The sequence below is a fragment of the Olea europaea genome, chromosome 14 (assembly GCF_002742605.1).
Source record: "Olea europaea var. sylvestris chromosome 14, O_europaea_v1, whole genome shotgun sequence".
NCBI lineage: Eukaryota > Viridiplantae > Streptophyta > Magnoliopsida > Lamiales > Oleaceae > Olea > Olea europaea.
The window spans coordinates 7690829-7714604 of NC_036250.1; the positions used below are offsets into that span (position 1 = coordinate 7690829).

The 23776-nt window shown below is 42.1% G+C and overlaps 1 protein-coding gene across 4 annotated transcripts; it reads right to left on the reverse strand.

Moving 5' to 3' along the window:
• Positions 1–15676: 15676 nt before the first annotated feature.
• Positions 15677–21312, reverse strand: LOC111409005 (protein SPT2 homolog). Of its 4 annotated transcripts, none has more exons than XM_023038892.1 (9): positions 21100–21312; positions 20237–20328; positions 19918–20147; positions 19020–19218; positions 18491–18611; positions 17922–18382; positions 17676–17803; positions 17455–17541; positions 15677–16128 (listed from the first exon to the last, which is right to left on the reverse strand). In XM_023038892.1, exons 2-9 carry the CDS (start codon positions 20255–20257, stop codon positions 16026–16028), a joined length of 1350 nt encoding a protein of 449 aa, XP_022894660.1. In that variant the 5' UTR covers positions 20258–20328; positions 21100–21312; the 3' UTR covers positions 15677–16025. The 4 variants fall into 4 exon arrangements, with proteins under 4 accessions (XP_022894660.1, XP_022894661.1, XP_022894658.1 ...); XM_023038893.1 differs by lacking the exon at positions 18491–18611 and adding an exon at positions 18727–18847; XM_023038890.1 differs by lacking the exon at positions 18491–18611 and adding an exon at positions 18727–18847 and having other exon boundaries at positions 17922–18394.
• Positions 21313–23776: the final 2464 nt, after the last annotated feature.

Genomic DNA, 23776 nt, shown 5'->3' on the forward strand with positions numbered 1-23776 from the left:
TTGCATTCATACCAAAGTTAAGCGACTCACCAAATGTTGGGGATATAGATTTATTGCTTGTCGCAATGTGTTCTACAAGGTTATTACTAAGATACTTGCTAAAGTAGGTCCTATTCTTGGAATCATTGTTGATCATACACAAGTCGCTTTTGTGGAGGACCGAGTATGGCAGAAAACATTCATCTCGCACAAGAATTTTTGAAGCAATACTACCAAAAGAGAGTTGTTCCTAGATATCTTCTTAAAATTGATTTGAGGAAGGCATATGTTTTGGTGAATTGAGACTTTCTTAAAGGTGTGCTTGAAGGGTTGGGTTACCCTGCTAGATTCATTGATTGGGTGTTGGAATGCATTGCTACACCTTTCTTACTCGATTGCACTAAACTATAGCTTATACCGGTTCAAAAAAGGAAAAAAAAACTGCCTTCAATAAGGGGATACTTTAACTCCTTTCTTGTTTGTGTTATGCCTTAAGTATTTTTCAAGAATGTTGAAGGTTGTCACCAAGAATAGCAAGTTCAACTTCCATCCTAAATGTAGTCCCTTAAAGATTACACATTTGGCATTGCAGATGACTTGATACTTTTTTGCAAGAGGAGATGTTACTTCAGTTCGTATCTTAATAGATTGGTTATCCAACATAGGGGATACATCGGGACTAGGGATGAACATTTCAAAATCCAGCTTGTATACGATTGGTATACATGGACAAGAGCTAAATGAAATCCAAGAATCAACGAACATACTAAGGGGCACAATGTCGTTTCATTATTTGGGCATTTCACTTGCAGCCAAAAATTTAAAAGTCGGCTATTTTGCCCTGCTCCCCCTCCCCCCCTTCTTTTTGGACAATATTGTAGCCTACATAAGCAAATGGATGAGCTTCTCACTATCCTACGCTGGAAGGGCAGAATTCGTAAGGGTCATATTTCAAGGTGTTGAATGTTTTTTGGGGTTAATTACCTAACTGGTCATTGGACTTTATATAAAGTTTTCATGAGGTCACTGAACTTCAAACATTTCCTCGCTAGTCACTAAACCTTACAAATGTAATCCCATCTATCATTAAGAATTTTAAAAGTTTCCCCGTTAGTCACCGAGCTTTATAAAATGTAATTACATCCATCACTCCGATCTAACATGAAAACTTTTGTAAAGTTCAGCAACTAATGGGAAATTTTTTGAAGTTCAGTGATCCCCTAGAAACTTTACGCAAAGTTCAATGATCAATCAAGTAATTAACCAATCTTTATGTTTCTTAGTCTTTTCTTTCTTTCTTTTTCTGTACTCCTACCCCCACAATTTTATTATTTATTGCATCGTCAAACTTAAAAAAAAAAGTAATAGCTTTCATCCTGGGAGTAATAGAGAAGGTTGTTTGCTGGCCTCTCTAACATCAAAGAGGAAGTAGAGGACAGTTCTATGGGTTGATTCAGCTTCAGCCGTCTTACCATCGAGATATACCTTAATAAAAATCAAATATCTATTAGATTCTTAGCTAAAAATGTGTATGAATTTCTGAGTTGAATATTATGAAGTGATCAATGGTCAATGGTGATGGGGTTTTCTTTCGAAATAGTTAGCTGCGTGGACCACTGTTGTCTCTTTGATCTTAGAGAAGTCAGCAGACAATCTTGTCGATTACCTTCAGGTTAAAGGCTATTTTTCTTAGTTCGATGATGCTAGAGAAAATAAAATTGTGGGGTAAGAGTACAGAAAAAAGATAAAAAAAACAAAAATATTGATATATTACTTGATTAGTCACTGAGCTTTATGTAAGGTTTTCAATGGATCATTAAAAAGTTTTTCCATTAGTTACTGAACTTTACAAATGTAATCACATCCTTCACTAAGAACTTCAAAAATTTCCTTGTCAGTCACTAAACTTTACAAAATGTAATCGCATCGATTACTTAGTAACTAATAGGAAAACTTTTATAAAGTTCAGTGACTAATGAGAAAATTTTTGATGTTCAGTGACCCCTAGAAAACCTTACGTGAAGTTCAGTGGCAAATCAGGTAATTTTTCCATTTTTTTGTTGTCTAGGTTGTGCCGAAACTTCTTTTGAGGATCCAAAAAGCCATTGGTAGTTGGAAGGATGTTTGCCTATTAATAAGTGAGGGGGACTTGGTTTTGGGGACATCAAATATTGGAATTTAGCACTGTTAGCGAAGTCCGTGTGGAGCATTCCTGAAAAAAAAATGACTCTCTTCGGGCCCAGTAGATCAATCATTTTTATTTTTAGGGAACATCGCTTTGGGGTTGGTAGCCTAAGAGAGAAGATTTACTGCTGCTCAAAAAAACTATTTGCAACTAGGGATTGCATAGTGCACGCCGAGGGGATTAATCAGGTAGCTATGAACAGATTATAAAAATGGAATTTTGAAGGCAAATTTTGCACAATCCAGGCTTACAAGTTCTTCAGGCCTTCATCACTCCAAAACACTCATTTATCTTATGATTATGTGCCCAAGCAAAGCTCTTCACCAAGGATAAGTTGATGCACTTAGACATAGACAAAACTTCTGAATTATATGGATCTAAGGTCGAAACAATCCAGTATTTATTCTTCCAATGTTCCTTGAGTTCCATCACTTGGAGACAATTAAGATCATGGTTGGGTATCACTCGTTCAATGACTACAGTTAGTAGTGCATTGAAATGGATCAAGAAGGAGGCATGAAGGACTTTTTGGCAAAGTAAAGCTAAGAGAATTACACTTGCTAGTACCATCCATCATATTTGGACAGCTAGGAACCGACTAATTTTTTAAGGTCTAAGGCCAACTTCTAGTAGTATCACGAGATGAACCAAAACACGTGTATAAAAAGTTATGTTCTCATAGCATCCTCACATTTTGATTCACTTTGAGTCTTTAACGTTGGATCATTAGATATTTTGTTGACCCTAAAGAGCGTTGCCAAAAGATGCCGATCCCACCCGCGCACACGTGGACGAATGTCCAACACACTAAGACACGTGAACAGTCTAAAACGAGCGGTTCAAAGGGTGTGGGAGTAGCCCAACGACGCGGGACGTTGAGGTTTGGAATCCGGCGGGTTATTCGTGACCCGATTGTACAATAATTACCAACCAGTGTTCGTAAATGTATATGTAAATGTGTATAAACTCGATTTGTGTATTGCAAATAAATGAGAGAGAGCTGAGTAAAGTGTAGTTCTTTGTCTTGATTCTTGCATTCGCCTTTTGATGTTACACAAGGGAAGTATTTATAGTGATACATGTGAAATGGGAGCCCTTGGATGAGGTGGCACGTGGCCTCATCTCTTTGATTCAAACATCTTATCCTAGGTATAAGGCTTGACTTGCTAGCTTGCTGAACATTTATTACTTGTGCAGAGCCTCCATACTAGTGACAAGACTTGACATTTATGCTTATGACAAACGTTTCATCAATCATTCAAATAAGATCTTTGTGTGGGCGATCTCTTGGGAGAGGTGACCATGGAGGATGCCTCCTTGTGGTTCGAAGGCTCCTGCATCGGCTCCGGGGTGTCGGCCATTTCATACGATACTTCCACTTGAGGGCTTCAGCTACCTTCAACCAGTTTCAGCATCATGGCTTCGGGTCATAGGCCTCGGCATGTGGACCTCGGGTACATTCACAGGCCTCGATAAAAGAGGGCCTCGCTAGTGGACCTCGGCTTGAAGGGCTTCAACGATAGTCACCTCGACGATCTATGCCACCTCGGCTGGAGGGCCACGTGGTTTGCCCTGGGTGGGCCATTGGCCCAGGTAGGCTGGCCAAGTATAACAACACGCAACAATAGTCCCCAAAGTCCAAAGCATAGATATTTATATCTTGGTTGGAGTTAGAGATGTGCTGCTGTGGGTGAATGGTGAGGAGCCGAGGCTGTGTTGAAGGTGAGGCTGAGGTGGTTGGGAAACCGAGTCTACGAGGCTTTGTTGGCTGAACGTTGAAGTTGAAGCCGACGCGGTTGAGAAACCGAACCTGTGAGGTGGTTGAGAAACTGAACCTGCGAGGCTTGTTGGCTTCATCAGTCGAGGTTCTATGGTAATGATTGTGCGTCGATAGCTGTGCCAATGATTTGATGTTTTGTGCTTGTTTTCGAGGAAAAGTGGCTAGTCCGTCCGACTTCCAAGGCGCCTCCTGCTGTAGAATTAAAAACACAATTATGAGGACAGCTGGAGGTTCTAGAAATAGACGCGTTGGATGGGGTGCGTAGGAGGCATGTTTGAATCTAAAGCGTAGGTTAGAAAAACCATTTGAATTCAACGCCTCGGATTTGATCTACAATCGAGGGTTCAGATTGATCGAGTTTCGATCTAACGATGGGGTTTCGTCCTGGACCTCTATAAAGGGTAAGAAAATCCCATTTTTTAGGATTTTTGAAAATTTGCAATTCGATTCTCTCTCAAATTCCTAAATCTTCCGGCGTCAAGACTGCCTGTTTTTGATATTCCGGCTTATCTCCGTTCGTAGTGTTCTTTCCTTAGGTATCATTCGCAGAAAAACCTTATTTTTGTTGTGTTTATTCTGTGAGATGGAGTCCACCTCGGGTAGGGAGTTGGTGACAGTTGCGTCGTTAGATTACGAGTTCAGTTAGAGGGGAGATGCCGAAGTTGATAATTATGCCGTGACCGAGGACCCAGTAGATTATACTGAAGAGTGGGGGCGTCTAAGGTGCCATCAAGTATGACGTGGAAGAGGTTAGGGAGATCAGGGAGAGATACAGTGTCCCCCACACCATAGAGATGCTAGTCCCCTAGCCGAATGAACGGGCCTGCTATTCGAGGTCCGAATGCGTGGCAGTCAGTGAATACATGTTTAAGGCAGGTATGCGTCTTCCTCTGCACCCCTTTTTTAGGGCGGTGTTGAGGAATTTTATGTTGTTGCCGACCCAGGTTCTGCCAAATGGGTGGAGCCAGTTGGTCGGCTCATACTTCCTGTGGAAGGAGTGTCACTTGGGGAGAACATGCCTCTCCATGTGTTCATTACACTTTTTCAGCCTCGGATCATTGGGAAGGAGTCCAGGGGGTGGTATTATCTTACACCTTGGGGGGCTCACGCACCCTTTGTAATGGGGCTGCCTTCCTCCATTAAGGGGTGGAAGGAGTCCTAGTTCTGGGTGCGTGAAAAATGGCAGGCAGTGGAGGGGGACAAGGCCCTTTCTTGCACAGTGCCGACCCAGTACTACGAAACTCGTGAGTCTCCTAGCCCCTGCTTGTAATTTTGAATTGAACACTTTGAAAGTTTCTAACTGTTGGGGGTTCCATTGCAGATTGTAGTACGAGGTTCGAGCTCAGCAGGGAGGAGTTCGAGGCGATAGAGGACATCTATAAGAGGCTTCTGAAACTCCGCCACTTTGACCATCTGATCGACCGGAGTCACTACTTTCTGGATTTTGGACTGATGGCTTCCAGAGGTACGAGGCTCCCATAGTTGTAAATTTCCTTGTGTTTTTTATTGGACATTGATGTGCTGACCTGATGCTCTTGTGCAGATAAATTTAAGAGGAGGGAGTACCCAGCTCCAGACATGGCTACAATTATAAAAGCCACCACCACCGCCAAGGCTAGGGCCTTGAAGCCGAGGTCTAGCGGGGTCAAGGAGGTCTGAGGCAAGGTGGAACACCTTTCTAAGGACAGTACTCCAAAGGCTTCCAAAGAGGGAGCTTCTCAGAGGCAGGAGAGGCCAAATGAGCCTCGGGGGAAAGAGAAAGTCCCAGAGGAGGCGAAGAGGAGGAAGCTGGTGCACGTCACTAGCTCGTCCAGGAAATTTGGGACGTTAATGTCCCACGAGGCCAAATCAACAGGCGAGTCAAAACTGCTCGCATCTGCCTCCAAAGCCATCAAGTTAGAAATGGTCAGAGAAGTTGAGGCTGAGGAGGCCAGGGAGGAGGTTGTGAGGAGGGCTGCTACGGCTGCCGAGGAGGAGGCAGCTAAACAAAAGCCTATTGGGGAAAAGGGAAAGTCTCCAAACTTCCTAGCTGGAAGGGAGGAGACCTTGGCCCCAGCCTTGGTGGAGGCTCTTCCCCAAGAGGTCCGAAGAGCCACAGAGAACTTTTATCGATTTTGGACGGACAGGTGGCAGCTGCATGCCTCCTCCTGCGATGCTACCGACCTGACGCAGGCATTGATGAGCCAAAGCATCAGAACTTTTGGCCTCACTCTTGAATGTAGGGAGGCCCTGAGTTATTTTCAGACAAGGACCAGGTCTTCGGAGGAGAAGACAACCTCCCTTGCAGAGGAGTTGAAGGTGGCTAAGGCCGAGGTGGAAGAAGCCAGGGCCCAAAAACTCGAAGAAATGGCCAAGCTGGAGTCTACCTTAGCCCAGATTGAGGCCTTGAAGAAGGAGGTCCACGAGTCACAGTGCGAAGTGGCCTCCCTTACAAAAAAGGTGGAGGTCTCCAATGAGCACCAGAAGGTGACCGCCGAGGCCCTGGAGAAGGCCAATCTCTCTTTGACGGGTGCCCATGAAGCTTACCATTTCTTGGAAACCCAAGTCAAGTGGTATGTGGATGATGCGTCCCATGCCAGAGAGGAGGCCCAACAGGCGAAGGAAGAGGCGGTGCAGGAGTATGTTGCCAACTTCCACAACACAGACGAATATAAGAGCTTCAGTGCATACTGGAGAAACTTTGCCTATGCTGAGGTGATGGAGCGAGCAGAGGAACTGTATCCCAATTTGGATCTGACTCAACTTAGGTCTGAATTCGTGGATGAGGCACCTCAAACCCCTGCTGAGGACGTGCAGGGAAATGAAGCGGCTGAGGTAGGGGAACCAAATGCTGATGCTCAAGCTGCCGAAGCCCCAAGCACAGAAGCACCTCCCCCATTTACCCAAACTTAGATTAGTTTTCTTTTTAGTATTTTTCGAATGTAATGGCCTGAGGCCCACTTTTGTAATCCTTTTAGATGATCAATATAATGCCTATTTCATTCGTTGTTGTTTCTTTATCAAAGTGTGCGCGCCTCGTTTAAGCAAATGAACTTAAAGGTTGACAGAAGCACCAACTAAATAACCCTAACTTGGTACCTTAACTTCAATTACTTTAAACAACTGGATTGAACCTCGGATAAGCAAATGAACCTTGGACTTAAGCAAATGGTCTTTACTTCAGCATAATAACTGTTTGAGCCTCGGACTTAAGCAAATGATTTTTACTTCAGCATAATAACTTTTTGAGTCTCGGACTTAAGCAAATGATCTTTACTTCAGCATAATGTTTGAGCCTCGGAACCAAAAAAAAGAATTGCACGTGAGGTGACTTCTTTCCTTGGCGTTTTGTCTAGCCAAAGGGAGGCATGTGCTGTGTCTCGGAGTTCAAGCGAAGTGGCCTAGAGGTGGGACGCGAGCCTCTCCTCCTAGGTGACGACGCATCCCAGACACGATGGATGGTGCAGCCATGTTGAGGCTTCTCCCCTTGGCGTTTTGTTTATTTTGGCCAAAGGGAGGCATGTGCTAGCGCCTCGGAGTTCAAGTGAGGTGGCCCAGAGTTGGGACGCAAGCCTCTCCACCGAGGTGATGATGCATCCTAGACACGGTGGATGGTGCAGTCATGTTGAGGCTTCTCCCCTTGGCGTTTTGTTTATTTTGGCCAAAGGGAGGCATGTGCTAAAACTTCGGAGTTCAAGCGAGGTGGCCCAGAGGTGAGACGCGAGCCTCTCCTCCGAGGTGACGAGGTAGTGCAACACGTTAATTTAATCACTGAATTTTATTGAACCATATAAATGTTACAAAGGCTGGGAAAGGTCGTCCAGCAAGATAGTACATTTATTGGTAGTAGATTCTGAGGTGTTCAATGTTCTATGGACGAGGTTGTGCCTTACCGTTCATGTCTTCAATCTAGTAAGTCCCAGGTCGGACTTCTTCTCTGATTTTGTATGGGCCTTCCCAGTTTGGGCTTAGGGAACCGGAACCAGGTTCTTTTCAGGAAAGAAAGATCCTCCTAAGTACAAGGTCGTTGATTCGGAATGACCTCTTCTTGACTTTCGAGTTGAAATACCTTGTCATCTTTCTCTGATATGTGCCGAGCTTCAATTGGGAGTCATGTCGAACCTTCGAAGCTCATCGTTAGTTATCTCGCTGAAGTGCAGACGTCTTGGGGATGGAAGTCCGGCCTCCACGGGGCTCATAGCCTCAGTTTCGAATGCCATGAGGAAGGGTGTTTTTCCTGTTGGGGTCCTGGTGGTGGTTCGGATCGCCCAAAGGACTTGGGGCAGCTCATTAACCCAGGCCCCTTTTGATACATCAAGCTTCCTTTTCAAGACGTGCTTGATCGTCTTGTTCACGACCTCAACTTGGCCATTTGCTTGTGAGTGGTGACGTGTGGAGAAGTGCTTCTTTATGTCGAGCTCTTCGCATAATTATCTAACCTTCTTGTTGTCAAACTGCCTGCCATTGTCTGAGACAAGTGAGTGGGGATTCCAAACCGGCAAATAATATTTTTCCATAAGAACTTGGAGGTGTTGGTTTCAGTGATTTTTGCCAGTGGTTCGGCTTCGACCCACTTCGTGAAGTAATCAATAGCCACAATTGCAAAACTTGCGCCTCCTCTACCTTTAGGTAGGGGACCTATGAGATCCACAACCCATTTTGAGAAAGGTCAGGCGCTAGTGACGTGGTCAGCTCCTGCGATGGTTGTCGCTGCACCGGAGAGAAGCGCTGGCATTTATCGCATTTTCGTACAAACTCGAGGGCGTCCCGCTTCAGTGTGGGCCAGTAGTACCCCTACCTCAATATTTTTTGTACCAGAGATAGGCCTCCGGAGTGGTTGCTGCATACGCCCTCGTGGACTTCCCTCAATATGTAGATAGCCTCTTCTCCTCCGATGCACCGTAGGAGTAGGGAGGAGAAGCTTCTCTTGTAGAGAACGTCATCAATGAAGAGGAAGTGGGCTACCTCCTTCTTAGCTTGTAAGCCTCATTCTTGTTAGTTGGCAGTGCCTGGTCTTTGAGGTATGCTACGATTGGTTGCATCCAGGTGGGAGTCCCAGCAACCCACATTACAGTTGGGGTCTCGATCGAAGGTAGGAGGAGGTGCTCAATAGGTACTACTGCGAGTAGCTCTGAGTCCTTGCTGCTAGCTAGCTTTGATAGTGCATTAGCATGCATATTTTCGATGCGAGGGATCTGGATCAACTCAAACTTTTCAAAGGATGGGATGAGATTCATCACCATTTTCAGGTAGGAGGCCATCGTTTTGTCTTTGGCTGAGAAGTTACCATTGACTTGGCTAACAACCAGCTGGGAGTCACTACTGATGAGTAGCCTCTTTATTTACATTTCGGTGGCCAGCCTGAGGCCCACAAGAAGTGCCTTATATTCTGTTGCGTCATTGGTAGGTTTGAATCCGAACCTCACCGTCGAGGTGAGATTGTGACCTTCGGGGCTGATGAGGACAACCCCAGCGCCGGAGGTAACATTCCCAGCTAACCCATCAACGAAAAGATTCCACGTGGGGGGTTCGACAGGTTCCATGATTTCATCCACCTTGGGTAGGTTGACGAATTCAGTCACAAAGTCAGCTAAGGCTTGCCCTTTCATGGCTGCCCTAGCCTTGAATACAAGGTCAAATTCACTCAATTCTACCGCCCATTTCAATAACCTTCCTGAAGCGTCTGGCTTTTGGAGTACCTGCCTCATGCGAAAATTTGCCAATGCATGGATGGTGTGAGCTTAGAAGTAGGGTCTCATTTTCCTAGAGGCCATGATCAAAGCCAAAGCGAGCTTCTCCATATCGGAGTAACGGGTTTCCGGTGATAGGAGCGCTTTACTTGTGTAGTATACGGGGAGTTGGGTAGACCCTTCTTCCCGTATCAGAATCGAGCTGATGGCCTCATTGGAGACGACCAATTATAGTTGTAGGATATCATTGGGCTTAGGTTTGGAGAGGAGGGGGGCTTGCCCCAAGTGCCTTTTCAAGCATTGGAAGGCCTCTTCACATTCCTCGGTTCACTGAAATTTCTTTTGCAATCTTCAGTACTTTGAAAAAGGGGAGGCATTTGTCCGTAGCTTTGGACATGAAGCGACTAAGTGCGGCCACTCGCCCGGTAAGACTTTGCACCTCCTTTGACTTTTGGGAGGACCTCATCTTGCACAGAGCTTCAATCTTCTCGGGATTGGCCTCAATTCCCCGTTAGTTGACCATGTACCCCAAGAACTTGCCCGAGGCTACCCCAAAGGCGCACTTGTGGGGGTTGAGCCTCATCCTATATCTTCTTAGGATTTGGAAAGTATTGTTGAGGTGCTTTATGTGGTCCTCGGCCTCCAAACTTTTTACTAGCATGTCATCCACGTAGACCTCCATTATTTTGCCAATGAGGTCCACAAACATCATGTTTACAAGTCTTTGTTAGGTTGCTCCAACGTTTTTCAACCCGAAGGGCATCATTCTATAGCAATAGAGGCCTCGGTCTGTAATGAAAGAGGTGTGCTCTTCATCGGTCGGGTGCATGAGGATTTGGTTGTAGCCGGAGTACGCGTCCATGAAGCTCAACAACTCGTGCCCAACTGTGGAGTCTACTAGTTGGTCAATCCTTGAGAGTGGAAAGCTGTCTTTCGAGCAAGCTCTATTGAGGTTGGTGAAGTCAATGCACACCCTCCACTTGCCGTTGTTTTTCTTTACCAAAATCGGGTTGGAGATCCATCTAGGGTAAGTTGCCTCCCGGATGAAGCCGTTTTGGATGAGCTTTTGAACTTCTTCCTTTAGAGCCTCATACCTTTCAGGATTGAGGGCTCTCCTTTTTTGTCTATGCGGGGCAACTTTAGGATCAATTTTCAGGTGGTGGCAGCTGACCTTGGGGTCTATGCCTATCATGTCCTCATGCTTCCAGGCAAAGACATCAAGATTCTTGCTTAGGAAATTCTTAATCTTTTCCTTCAGAATGTTGGCTAGGCATTTGCCTACCTTCAGCACCTTTGATGGGTCTCGAGGGTCTACTGAGAAGCTCTCAAGTTCCTCTACCAGAGATGCCTGAGGCTCGTGTTCCATGATGCGGGGGTCAATTTCATCGATGACCAGCGACTCTGAATTAGGTGGTGTATCGATCATATCAACATCTTCTTGTTCGGTGGGAGCATCACCTAGGACGTCAGCCATGACCACGTTAGCTATGATTACATGGATGTCCCGGGGCTCTGCCTTCTTAATGGAGCTTAGATAGCATTCTCTCGAGCCTCTTTGGTCGCCTCTCACCATTGCCACCCCATTTTCTGTTGGAAATTTCATGCACAGGTGGTGGATGGAGGTGACTGCTCCCAGTTCCTTTAGGGCTAGTCTGCCCAACACCCCATGGTAGGCCGACCTGCTGTCAACAATGAGGAACTCCATAAAGTTCATCGTTGTTCGTGGGGATTCCCCCATCTCTACTGCTAGTGTTATCTTTCCTCTTGGAGTGATGCTATCTCCGGTAAATCCGTACAATGGAGTGGTGGTGGGCGTCAGCTGATGATCCAATATCATTTTATCAAAGGCGGATCCGAATAGAATGTTGACGGAGCTGCCATTTTCAACCAACATTCGTTTGAGCCCATTCCTGGCTATGACAGCCCTCACCACAAGTGCATCGCAGTGGGGGTAATGAACTCCCTCTGCGTCTTCCTGGAAAAATACAATGGGTGGAACCTGGTTTCTTTGGGAGCTACTACCCACAATGTAGCTTGTCAAAGGGGGGTGTTTAGCCTCCCGGGCGTAGTTCCTTTTGGCGTTTCATGTTTCACCGCCAACATACGGACCTCCAAATATGGTGTCCACCTCGTGGATAGGGGCTTCATCTCTAGCTTGCCAGTTTCTTTGGTGCATACACCCTTCCCTGGGTCTCTCCGCATCATTCTCCCTTCGCCTTGGGGATACATCCCTTTGATGGGGAGCGGCCTCCTCTCGCACACACTGGTTGTCGTGCCTGAGCGGGGGCCTGTTCGCTTGGGGCGAATCATGTCCGTCTCTAATGGGTTCCTTCCGAGAACGTTGTACATAGTCTCTACAATCCGCTGTGTTATGCCCGTAGGACCTGTGGTGTACACAGTATCCTGGGGGGTTCGGGTTTGACCTATTTCTAGGTCCAGAGCTTCGACCTCGGCCTCTCCCCCTACTGGGCATCTCCTGAGCCCCCATCTGATGGGGGTCAGTTATTGGATGACATCTTCATATGCCAAGGTGGGAACCGCATTCAAAGTGGTGGTGGCAAGTGCTTGACCAGAGTTATCATTTCCTGCCTGGTTCATCTGGTAGCCCATCAGGTGGGAGGTTGGGCCTCTACCGCGCTGTCTTTGGGGAGGCAGGAGGCCTCTATTTGCCCTGTTCCTATGCTCAATCAATTCTTCATTGATGATCTCCCTTCTCATCATCTCGAGTAGGACATCATAGGTGGTGGGGTCTTGATTATGCACATCTCTCCAGAATAAGGTATTCATGTTCAGACCTCCCCTCAGTGCAGATAGTGCCTCTCGGTCGCTGACTTGTACGCAGTACTTCATCTCATCGGTGAAGCGTGATAAGAAGCTCTTTAGGGACTCCCCATGTGCTTGCCTCATGTCCTGGAGACGTTGGATAGGGGCTTCTCCTTCTTTACTCACTGCGAACCTCTTCAAGAATGTTGTCTTGAACTCGGGCCAGCTTCTAATACTCCCAGGTGGCAATCTGCTATACCAGATTCCAGCCACTCCACTAAGCGTTAAATGAAAGGCTCTACACTTCACGGTTGGGGTGGCACCCCTTAGGCTCATGTGAGTTTTATAAGCATTCAAATGCTTCTCCGGGTCGACTCTTCCGTCATACTTTGGTATTTTTGGCATCACGTAGTGGCTCGGGACCTAGGCATTCCTTAGTTCCCTTGAGAATGGTAGGTTCTCATCGTCATCGTCATTGTCCAAGTCGCAGGACCTCTGTTATTCATCAGAGTCGTACTCATCAGCCTCATGTCCCGGTTGTTAGTGAGAGGTCTCGGAGAGATTCCGAGCCTCTTCCTCCCTCCTCTGCCGCCTATTTCTAGGCGAAGCAACACAGGGGCATTTTCTTGCCTTCTTTCCGCCTGCTGGGGCATTGTAGGTGGAGGAGGCGGCCTTGTCCAAGGCTGTTGAGCTTGCTGTTGCCTTTGCCTGGGTTCAACGGGGCTGATTCTGTCAAAAACACTTCCTGCCCTCCTATGTCTTGGATCTTGCTCATACGGAGGTGGGAAATTATCATGGCTCATTTGGACCTCAGTGGGTCGGCCAGAAGCGTAGTTGGAGGAAACATCAACTTCCACTTTCCTTTCAAATGGGCTTTCACCTCGGCCATAGTCTGGCGTAGCAGCTCTATGACTTTGGACTTCATCCTCTTGCTGGTAGTGCCCTTGGGGGGTATATGGAAGAATGGGGAAGCCTCCCTGGCCCTGCATTTGGGCCATAAGCTCCCTCATGGCCAAATTTTGACTAGCAATATCCCTCATGTTGGCTGCCATGGCGGCCATCTCTCTTGATAATTATGCCGTCGCACGCATCCCACCTTTTCTTTGATGGTGGTGGAGTCTCTACCGAGCTGTTGGGACAGCGGGCTGAGGAGGCACGTTAACGTTTTCTCTTACCCTCCTGGGAGGAGTATCTTCATTGGAGCTCATTTTCTCTTGTCAGATTTCAGATTTCGATAAGTAATGGGGCTTCCTCCTGTTCTTTTCCAAGAACAAATCCTTTTTCAGGGGGGATTGCCCAAATGTCCTTTTAGTAAGCTTTTGCCACAAGGTTGCTCGTAGTTATAGTATGATTTCCCACAGACGGCGTCAATTTGTTGACCCCAAAGAGCGTTGCCAACAGATGCCGGTCCCACCCGCGCACACGTGGGCGAATGTCCAACACTCTAAGACACGTGGACGGTCTAAAATGAGCGGTTCAAAGGGGCGTGGGAGTAGCCCAACGACGCAGGACGATGAGGTTTGGAATCCGGCGGGTTATTCGTGACCCGATTGTACAATAATTACCAACCGGTGTTCATAAATGTATATGTAAATGTGTATAAACTCGATTTGTGTATTGCAAATAAATGAGAGAGAGCTGAGTAAAGTGTAGTTCTTTGTCTTGATTCTTGCATTCGCCTTTTGATGTTACACAAGGGAAGTATTTATAGTGATACATGTGAAATAGGAGCCCTTGGATGAGGTGGCACGTGGCCTCATCTCTTTGATTCAAACATCTTATCATAGGTATGGGGCTTGACTTGCTAGCTTGTTTGCGCATTTATTACTTGTGCAGAGCCTCCATACTATTGACAAGACTTGACATTTATACTTATGACAAACGTTCCATCAATCATTCGAATAAGATCTTTGTGTGGGCGATCTCTTGGGAGAGGTGACCATGGAGGATGCCTCCTTGTGGTTCGAAGGCTCCTGCATCGGCTCCGAGGCATCGGCCATTTCATACGATACTTCCACTTGAGGGCTTCAGCTACCTTCAACCAGTTTTAGCATCATGGCTTCGGGTCATAGGCCTCGGCATGTGGACCTCGGGTACATTCACAAGCCTTGATAAAAGAGGGTCTCGCTAGTGGACCTCGGCTTGAAGGGCTTCAGCGATAGTCACGTCGGCGATTTATGCCACCTCGACTGGAGGGCCACGTGGTTCGCCCTGGGTGGGCCATTGGCCCAGGTAAGTTGGTCAAGTATGACAACACGCAACATATTTCATTTGACATCTTTCGATCTTGTAAACTTGGGTATGCCCGGATTACTTGTATATTAGTTTCGATTAATATTTTCCTGTGATTCCACAAGAGTACGAATCGTGATAAGTAGTAGAAGTAAAATCTTTGGGTTAGTGTATCATTCCCCCAGAGACTAATATTTAATATCAATTTTTATTCCAATTTCAGTTTCAATCTAAATTGATGTGGTAATAAATTATTAATTCAAGTTTCAGATTTTATAACTAAATTATACTAACCTAAACTAATTTAACCTACCTAACCTACTTTGTGGAGAACTATTGGGATTAAGTGGTTAGGAATTCCGATTCACTTAGGTTATTTAATATTCAATTAATCCAAATTTATTCACCCCCTTTTATACGTGTCAACGATCGAATTTATCTAATGTAGCTCTATTCATTTGCCTGAATTTACACACACGAACCCATTAATATATAGGAATTCAATATGAATTGTGTAGCTAGAATCATACATCACATCTCTATCTCAATACTATTCCTAAATCAGTCAGTTGGTGATCAAACAATTGAAGTATTAAACATACAATAAATAATTAACGCATAATTAAGTTGCATGAATTTTTTCAGGGAATTAAATAAATATTAAACCTAAGTTACATAGTTCATCTTAACATTTTTGTGTTTTTATTATTTTAAGTATCTAATTTATAAAATTACATCCAAAGCAATTTTTGATGACCAAGATAAGTGTAGATTTTACATTTATCGATTAAAAAATAAAAGTACATATGAGTTCTAACTCTTCTGAACTTTGTAGATAAATTTTCTGGACGCATTCCTTTGAAATGGTGCAGATGTAATGATTCAACTCAATCAGAAAAATCATTTCATCCGGCTAAAACAATCCTCCCGTGACCAGCTCCTCTTCCCCAACCTCGAAAATAGGAAACATAAGAATAAAATGACGACCTGCCCACTAAACTATGTTCAATATTTAGAAACGGTTATAAAATTGAGATCGGACTGGTGGATTCAATCGAAAACTAGCTGTTAATACAATCCGAACCTATAAATTATATCACAAGGAAGAATAATTGCATCGAGAATCAAGAAAATTGATGAAAACCCCACATTCAATGGAACTGAAGAACATTAATTATACATTTTCACTCCCAAACAAAATGAAGGGCACAAAAATCAATCAATCATGTAATCTAAAGCTGGGGGCAAAAAATTATCCTAACACCGATAAATAACCAAAGCCCCATTTCTCACACTAACATATGGAATGAACCTCGTAATACCAAGGCAGGACTGCCCTCATTTTTTGCTCTAACTTCTAGGAATCGTTGCGGATATTCAACAGCCAAATCTGTTGTCATAGAAGCATTTCTTTCTATCATCGCATCCGCTGCCTCTTTGCCAATCGCATCCGCTCTCTCCTTTCCTCTTCTTCTATAAGGCGAAGTTGTTCTTCGTCCTCTTTCCTCGCAATTTGTGCACTGAATAACAAAAAAGTCAATCGTGAGCATCCTCCACAAGACAAGACAAGACAAAAGTTTAGCAAGAAAAACAACATGAGGGCAAATTTTCACATGCGCTACTGCTATCCAAGCAAAATTCAAAAGTAACATGACATCTATTCAAATATTCACTCAAAGTGCGACTGAATCTATCAAATCTAAAGCACTTTGTCATTGCAAAATTTGTCATAAACAAATGGATCATCTAAATGCCGAACAGTAAACTGCTTCTAGGCTTTCCTCATTGCCAACTAGATACTATGTTTTACAGAAGGATGCAGTTCTTGAGTGAATAACATAATAATGGTGATTTTGATGTGACGATAGAAATAAAATATATGTAAATACAACAGGCTAAATTTCCCCGACATGTAGTAATACCAACTCTAATAAACCAAATATGCGAGTCGAGCCCAAAGAGCATGGCCTAACACGCAGACAGGAAAAGAAAATTTCAGGGACTAACCATCAACCAATTTAATATAAAACAAGAAGCATATACACAGACCAAAGCATTGTTATTTAAACTGGCCCGGCCCGTACAGTCAGCCAAGTAACCCCGTGACCTGGACCCTAGGCCGGGCCAGACAATATCATATTATGCAAATGCAAGTGGCCCGGTCAAAAAATCGGATTTGACTGGGTCGATTGGCAGATTTTTTAACCAAATTTTAAAACTTTTTTCCATTGAAATTTTAGGGATCAAAGATTTGAACACTTGACCTATGGTTAACTAGAGCATGAACTTACCACTAGATCACGCAACACTTTGTTATCTTTTGTGTAATATAAACTATATATAACCTATGAATAATTTGCTATCTTCTATAATATTTTTTAAAAAATTAGTCCAAATTTTCAATCATTTTGTAATATCAAATATTTATTTTATATACTTATTTTATTTGAAAAAAATTAAGTTTAACTAAGATAAATTTAATAGATAATACACAAATTTTTGGTCAATAACTAACAAAAAGGGAAAATATACTTTTTTAATATTATATACAAAATTATAAAATCAAAATGTAATCATTATCACCAATAAATGAGTTCAAAAAATCATTAATTTAAAAGTATAAAAATAATTAGTGGCAAAGAACTTGAAATTTTTAATTGTCTCAAACAAAAAATATAAAATTATATTTTATATTAACTATTAAATTATTTTTAAGTAATAACCCACCAGTCCGACCAGTAACCCGATGGCCCAGTACCTTGATCGGGTCAATGTTCAGATCGGGTCTAATAACTATGGACCAAAGTCAAAAGGCATGCAATATCAATAATAACATATCTATTTACCTGCGTCTCTCCTCTGCCAATATATCGTCAAAATTAGCCTCCATGTCACTGTCATCGTCGTCATCCCGATACTTGTTAGGATTATACCTGTAAAAGGTCTGACACTGCTCAAAAACAAACCGTATAAATTGGAACAAAGTGCAGTATGGAACATAATTCCGTCATTAAAGAAGGATACAAAGGGAATCAAAGAATTTGCAAGTGAAAAAAATCATAATTACCTGAACATTTTTCTGATCATACTTATAGCTTGCACATCATCGTCGTCATCATCATTCATATGTTTTCTCTTTGGTCGTTCCTCAGCCAAAGTACCACGAGCTGAGGATTTGGGTGGTAGTGGCTTTACCTGCCAGATTGTAGGAGAAAACCAGGTTATATTGTACAGCATTCCATCTGAAATCATAGCAACTTGCACGATCACATTCCATGAATCACTCATTTACCAAATTAAAAGCTAGCCATACCAAAGGTCTAGAGGATGACATAGGCTGTCTCGGTATGACCTTCGCCTTGATAGTTTCCTGAGAATCTTTCCTTTGTACCAATGGTTTCTTTTGAACAGAAGATTGCGAGTGCAAAGGGGTTGATTTTTGCAACTTAGGTTGCAAGTATGAAGGGGTTGGTTTAAGCTCACCAGGCATGGAACTCTTTGCAACTGGGGCCGTAACCTTCTTCCCCGTGGTGGCTGCTGGATTTCTAGATGGTCCATCTTCCATCCCCACAGGCCGACCAGGCCCACTTCCATTATTCATACCGAGCTTTTGCTTGATTCCCATTGACAACTTGCTTGATGGAGCCAACTTCTCGGACCCAACTTTAGATCTCGGTTGGCCACCTGCAGGCATTGGTTTCCTCTCCGGATGACCACTGAAGGCTTTTTTGCCATTATCTTTCACTGGCTGTTTGCTCCTAGGTGGTAATTGAGCTGATCGCACATCTTAAAGAGCATCAAAACCCTGTAAGTTTTCTTAGGAGGAAAAAGTACGCAATGAGCTTTTTGCAACGAATATCCAGTTTAGTTACAGGCACAAACCTGATCTCGGGGCAGATCCATTTCTCAGTGGATTTTTGGAGGGAGCCGGAACCTCAGCATCATCAGATAGCAAAAAAGAATAGTCCCTTGTATTTTTAAGCATTTCAACTTTTGTTTTTACCTGCATAATAACAAATAACCATACATCATAGGAAGGCAAGAAGAAGAAAAAAACCCTTTCTTGTAGAAAAGAAGAAACAGGTCATATTAGCTTCAGTTTAGTTACAGGCACAAACCTGATCTCGGGGCAGATCCATTTCTCAGTGGATTTTTGGAGGGAGCCGGAACCTCAGCATCATCAGATAGCAAAAAAGAATAGTCCCTTGTATTTTTAAGCATTTCAACTTTTGATTTTGCCTGCATTTAACAAATAACCATACATTATAGGAAGGCAAGGAAGGCAAGAAGACGAGAAATCCCTTTCTTGTGGAAAAGAAGAAGCAGGTCGTATTAGCCGCTGCATACTTGTACCAGGAAACAGGAAAGATTTAAAATCACCCCAAAATAAAGCAATGACTACAATGATTACCCCATTTGTAACTCTTGGCGGATGGCCAGCTCCAGGTTTTGACGCCATGCTGGCTGAAGCAGAGCTCTTATTGGCCCGCATGGAATGGTTGGATTTAGAAACCCTTGCTGCCAAAATTGGGTTCTCCAACAAGGATTTGCTTTCTTGAATCACTCTCGGGGCAATAACTGGCTGCGAAGGCCCAAAGAACGAACCATAGCTGCAATGCATCAATAGTTAAATTAATAATATAATGAATAATTCTGAGCAATGATTACATGTATAGCATAGACATGTATAATACATCAAGAGAAGCCTTCAATTTGAACCAAAATACAATAAAGGCCCAAATTGCACAACTGTTCGAAGACAACAACATTTGTTATAAAATACAGGAGTTTGATTGAAATAATTAACAATTTAAAAAAGCTGAAAATGCTAAATGCCCACAACTTATCAAATTTACACCAATACCTCTTACTGTGGGAGTAATAGCACATTAAAATCATATTTATCACATGCCCCTGTTTGGTAGGGATTAAAATCAGATTTTTAGTAGATTTTGATAAAAGTTGATGAAATGTATAGTTGAAAAGTTGTGAATACCATGGAATATGTCGTTTAAATTAACTGTTAGATTGACTTAGAATTTTATTCCGTACCAAACACGAGCTAAAATCATAAACGTGTTACAACAGCTGAAAGTCACGAATATCACAGATAGCAAAGACTATAGACTGCTTTTCATTAACTGGAACAGGAACGATCAGTAACAAACCATCTCGTCAAACTCGGGAAAAAAATAATAAAATAAATAATTAATCGCTTCAATGATTCCACAGGGCACTGGTTTTGTATCAAGGACAAACTCACAAGCACAAACAGTCTCCGAAATTTACTACGAGCAAATGAAACTCACTTGTCCTTGCGCACTGCACTACTTTGGTCGCGGGAACTAGGATTAGCAGTCCCTGATTCCTTCTTCATCTTCTTTCTGTATGCCTCTTTTAACCTTTGCCTCAGTTCAAGATATTCCAATGACTCCTGTGTGGGCTGGTGGGTTTCCTCCTCTTCGTACTCCTCCTCTCCACCGCCCGCTTCCTCGTATTCCTCACCATCCTCCTCATATTCATCCAAATCTTCATATTTCTGCAATAGAAGAGTAGTGATGAATAAACGCACAGTAAAAAAAATAAAAAAAAAGTAAGTATAAGGTCGGTTGTGCAGTATGTGCATACATCTGTATCATATCCCCGCATTGCAATAGTGATTTACCAGAGACAAGGAAACTATTTGGATGCTGGCTCCTCGTGAACCAAGAAATATCAACCTGATCACCAAAAATAAAAGTGATCTTTCATATATAAACTCAGATATTTATCAACATATCTGCACTGATAACTAGAGTCACATATAGAAGTTTCCACAAATTGCATTTTAAAAAACCATGACCCGATGGAGTAAACACCAAGTAATAAAAAGGAATTGCAAAAGTAAGAACAATTCACATGATCATTCAAACTACAATATTTAGCCCATTCGCCTATCATTTTTCTCCTATTTATGGTTTTCAGAAATTGATACAAACAAATACAGGATCCGCACCTAATACCAAAAAAGAAAAAAAATCTTTCTAGTCTCTAATTGTTTTAAAGGATCGAGCTCACACAAGAATTGAAACAACTAAATAATAACTCTCATGAATCCAGTTCGACAAAATGACAAAATAAAATTTAAATCAGAAAAAAAAAATTTAATAAACATCATTAACGCCCCCAAATCTTCTGGTCTTCATCGAATAAAGGACTCGTCAGAAACAGGGGCGGAGCCACCTGGGCTCTAGTGGGGGCAACTGCACCCACTGGATTTTGGTCCTGGGTATTTCGCCAATGGAAAACCATAAACAACCGCACCAAAAATTCAAGAGAAATAGTGTTAAAAAAATCAATGTTGCTAGAGAAAGATTACCATCAAGAAACAACAATTCTGGACAAATAAAATAAATTATATGGGGTTGAATTCAAATTCAATCATTCACAACAAACAAATCGAGTCGATTTCAACATATAAAGCCCGTTTTGACGCTAAAATCCGATACTACCTTCCAAGCTTGGTGATCAAAAAGTTGAGAAGAAACCACTGCAGCGTAAGATAAATTGGTGCCGGGGGCGATGGATATATTCCCAATTTTAAGTGTAAAATACCGAGAAAGAAAACCTAGGCTCGCTGCTCTTCCCCTTTCCGAATGAACATCGGTTGTCCTTTGGTAGGCCTCCCTTTACTGGGCTTCACAAATATTCTTCTGAGCCTATATCCCTATCCCCTACTCTTTTAAAAGGGCATCGAGCCTATACTGTCCATTCAAGAAGCATTTATATATTTCCCATTTTACCCTCAAATCTTACTATTTCAACAATGGTCTAATGGTCCTCGTATGTATACAAAATATTTCTTCTCTCACCCAAAAAAAAAAAAAGAAAAAAAAAAACCCCTCGGCTAACCAGTTCGTATTACTCTTCTTCTCTCTCGATTATTAAAACCCTACTCTTTTAAAAGAGAAAATCAAGCCTGCACTGTTCATTCATGAAGTATTTATATGTTTTCTATTTTACACTGAAATCCTATTAGCAAAATAATTTTTTACAACAATGGTCTAGTGGTCCTAGTATGTATACAAAATATCTATTCTCTCCCCCAAAAAAAAAAAAAAAAAATCCCTGGTATTCCTCTTCTTCTATCTCAATTATTAAAACCCTACTCTCTTAAAAGAGAAAATCAGGCCTGCACTGTTCATTCATGAAGCATTTATATGTTTTCCATTTTACACTGAAATCCTATTACCAAAATAATTTTTTACAACAATGGTCTAAGATCTTCTCGTATGTATACAAAATATCTATTCTCTCACCAAAAAAACCCTCGGCTAACCAGACCGTAATTCCCCTTCTTCTATCTCGATTCTTAAAAGAAATATGAAACAATTTGAAGAAATTGAGCCTTCAATTTTTTTTCCTTTTGTGTAGATTTCTTCTAATTTTTTTGAGCTTTAGTGCTAGAATTAAAAGCAAGGTGACGGGTTAGCATTTGGGTTAAGTTTTTTGGTGTTCGTGTTAGAGAGGATGGAGTGGCGGCCATTGATGATTGTGTTCGACCTGTCAAGATGCAAGCGGCAATGAATTAGGTATTGGAGAGACCTACGTGGTAGCTAGGGTTTTAGAATCGTTCCATGGTTGGAGGCTCCAATAAAATTGGACATCTCTCCCTAAATATATATTTTCTTTTTTTTTTCCTTTTTTATTTTTTCATTTCCCTATGACCCTATCCCTAGTCTATTAAAAGAGGGAATCAGGCCTGCACTATTTATTCAAGAAGCATTTATATGTTTCCCATTTTACCCTCAAATCCTAATGACAAAATAATTCTTACAACAATGGTCTAATGGTCTTCTCATCACGATTCTCAAAAGAAATCTAAAACAATCTAAAGAAATTGAGACATATATTCGTAAGTATAATTCTCATGCCTTTAATTTTTTCATGGTGTAGATTTCTTCAAATTTTTTGAGCTTTAGTGCTAGAATTGAAAGAAGGGCGACGGGTTACCATTTGGGTTAAGTTTTTTGGTGTTCGTTTTAGAGAGGATGGAGAGGTTGCCGTTGATGATTGTGTTTGACCTGTGGAGATGCAAGGGGCGATGGATTAGGTTTTGGAGAGACCAGTGGTACATGGGTAGCTTGGGTTTCGAGATCGTTCCGTTGTTGGAGGCTCCAATAAAATCGAATATCTCTCCCTCAATATTTTTTTATTTTTTCCTGAATGATTTTGAATTTTCTACGTGCAAAAGTGTGGTGTTATTTTCATTGCAACTCTTTGTTTCAGAGTTTCAAGAATTGGAGTTGTTGGGCCTCAATTTGAAAATTTCAAGGACGAAATTCAGTTTAGGAGGGTTAATTATATGAATGGTCACTGAACTTTGCCCTATGTTACTACTCAGTCACTAAACTTAAAAATGTAACTTAATGGTCACTGAATTTCGTCAAGTATTACTACTTTTAACCGAATTTTAAAATGTATCTTAGTGATCACAGTACTTTGCACCGTATTATCCATCCGTCATTCAAATGGAAAAATTCGTTAAGTCCAACAAACGGCGTCAATTTGAGTGACGAATGGGTAACACGGTGCAAAGTTCAATGACCATTGAGATACATTTTAAAGTTCGGTTATGAAATAATAACACTTGACGAAGTTCAATAACCATTGATTATCATTTTTAAATTCAGTGACTAAGTAGTAACATAGTTGAAAAATCAAATTGACCTCAGTTACATTGGCACTATTCGAACATTTTTGTACTTTTATTTAATTTTTTTTCATCAATTTATTTTAGTGTTCCAACTGTTTCTTTTTCAATCTATTTATGTGGAGTTTGAGATACGATGAACTGATACCAGTTGTATAAAAATCAAACATAATTTTTCATCACGATGGATGAATATCAGCAACAATTTTATTTTTATTTAATTTATATGTGTCTAATTTTCTGTTTCCTCTTTTTTCCTTCATTTTCCTTGATTTCTTTTTCATAGAGGTCGATTTGAGAAGTTTAGCCATTGTTTGGTCTCCATTTTAAGGGATAAAATGATTTTTTGAATAGTATATTAATGGGAAATGTATAGTTAACAAATAAAGAAAAGTTTTGAAATTGCTTGTAATATTATTTTATTGAAGAATGTGGTGTTGAATGATGTCAAATCACTGTTTAAGAATATTTTTTTG

Excerpts from the sequence above, each read along its gene's own strand:
- LOC111409005 (XM_023038890.1), bottom strand. The coding sequence starts at position 20,257 with ATGCGGGGATATGATACAGAT. Across the intron at positions 19,219-19,917 it reads AGTGCAGTGCGCAAGGACAA|CTATGGTTCGTTCTTTGGGC; the intron begins GTGAGTTTCATT and ends GATGCATTGCAG. Across the intron at positions 16,129-17,454 it reads TTGGCAGAGGAGAGACGCAG|TGCACAAATTGCGAGGAAAG; the intron begins GTAAATAGATAT and ends TTTGTTATTCAG.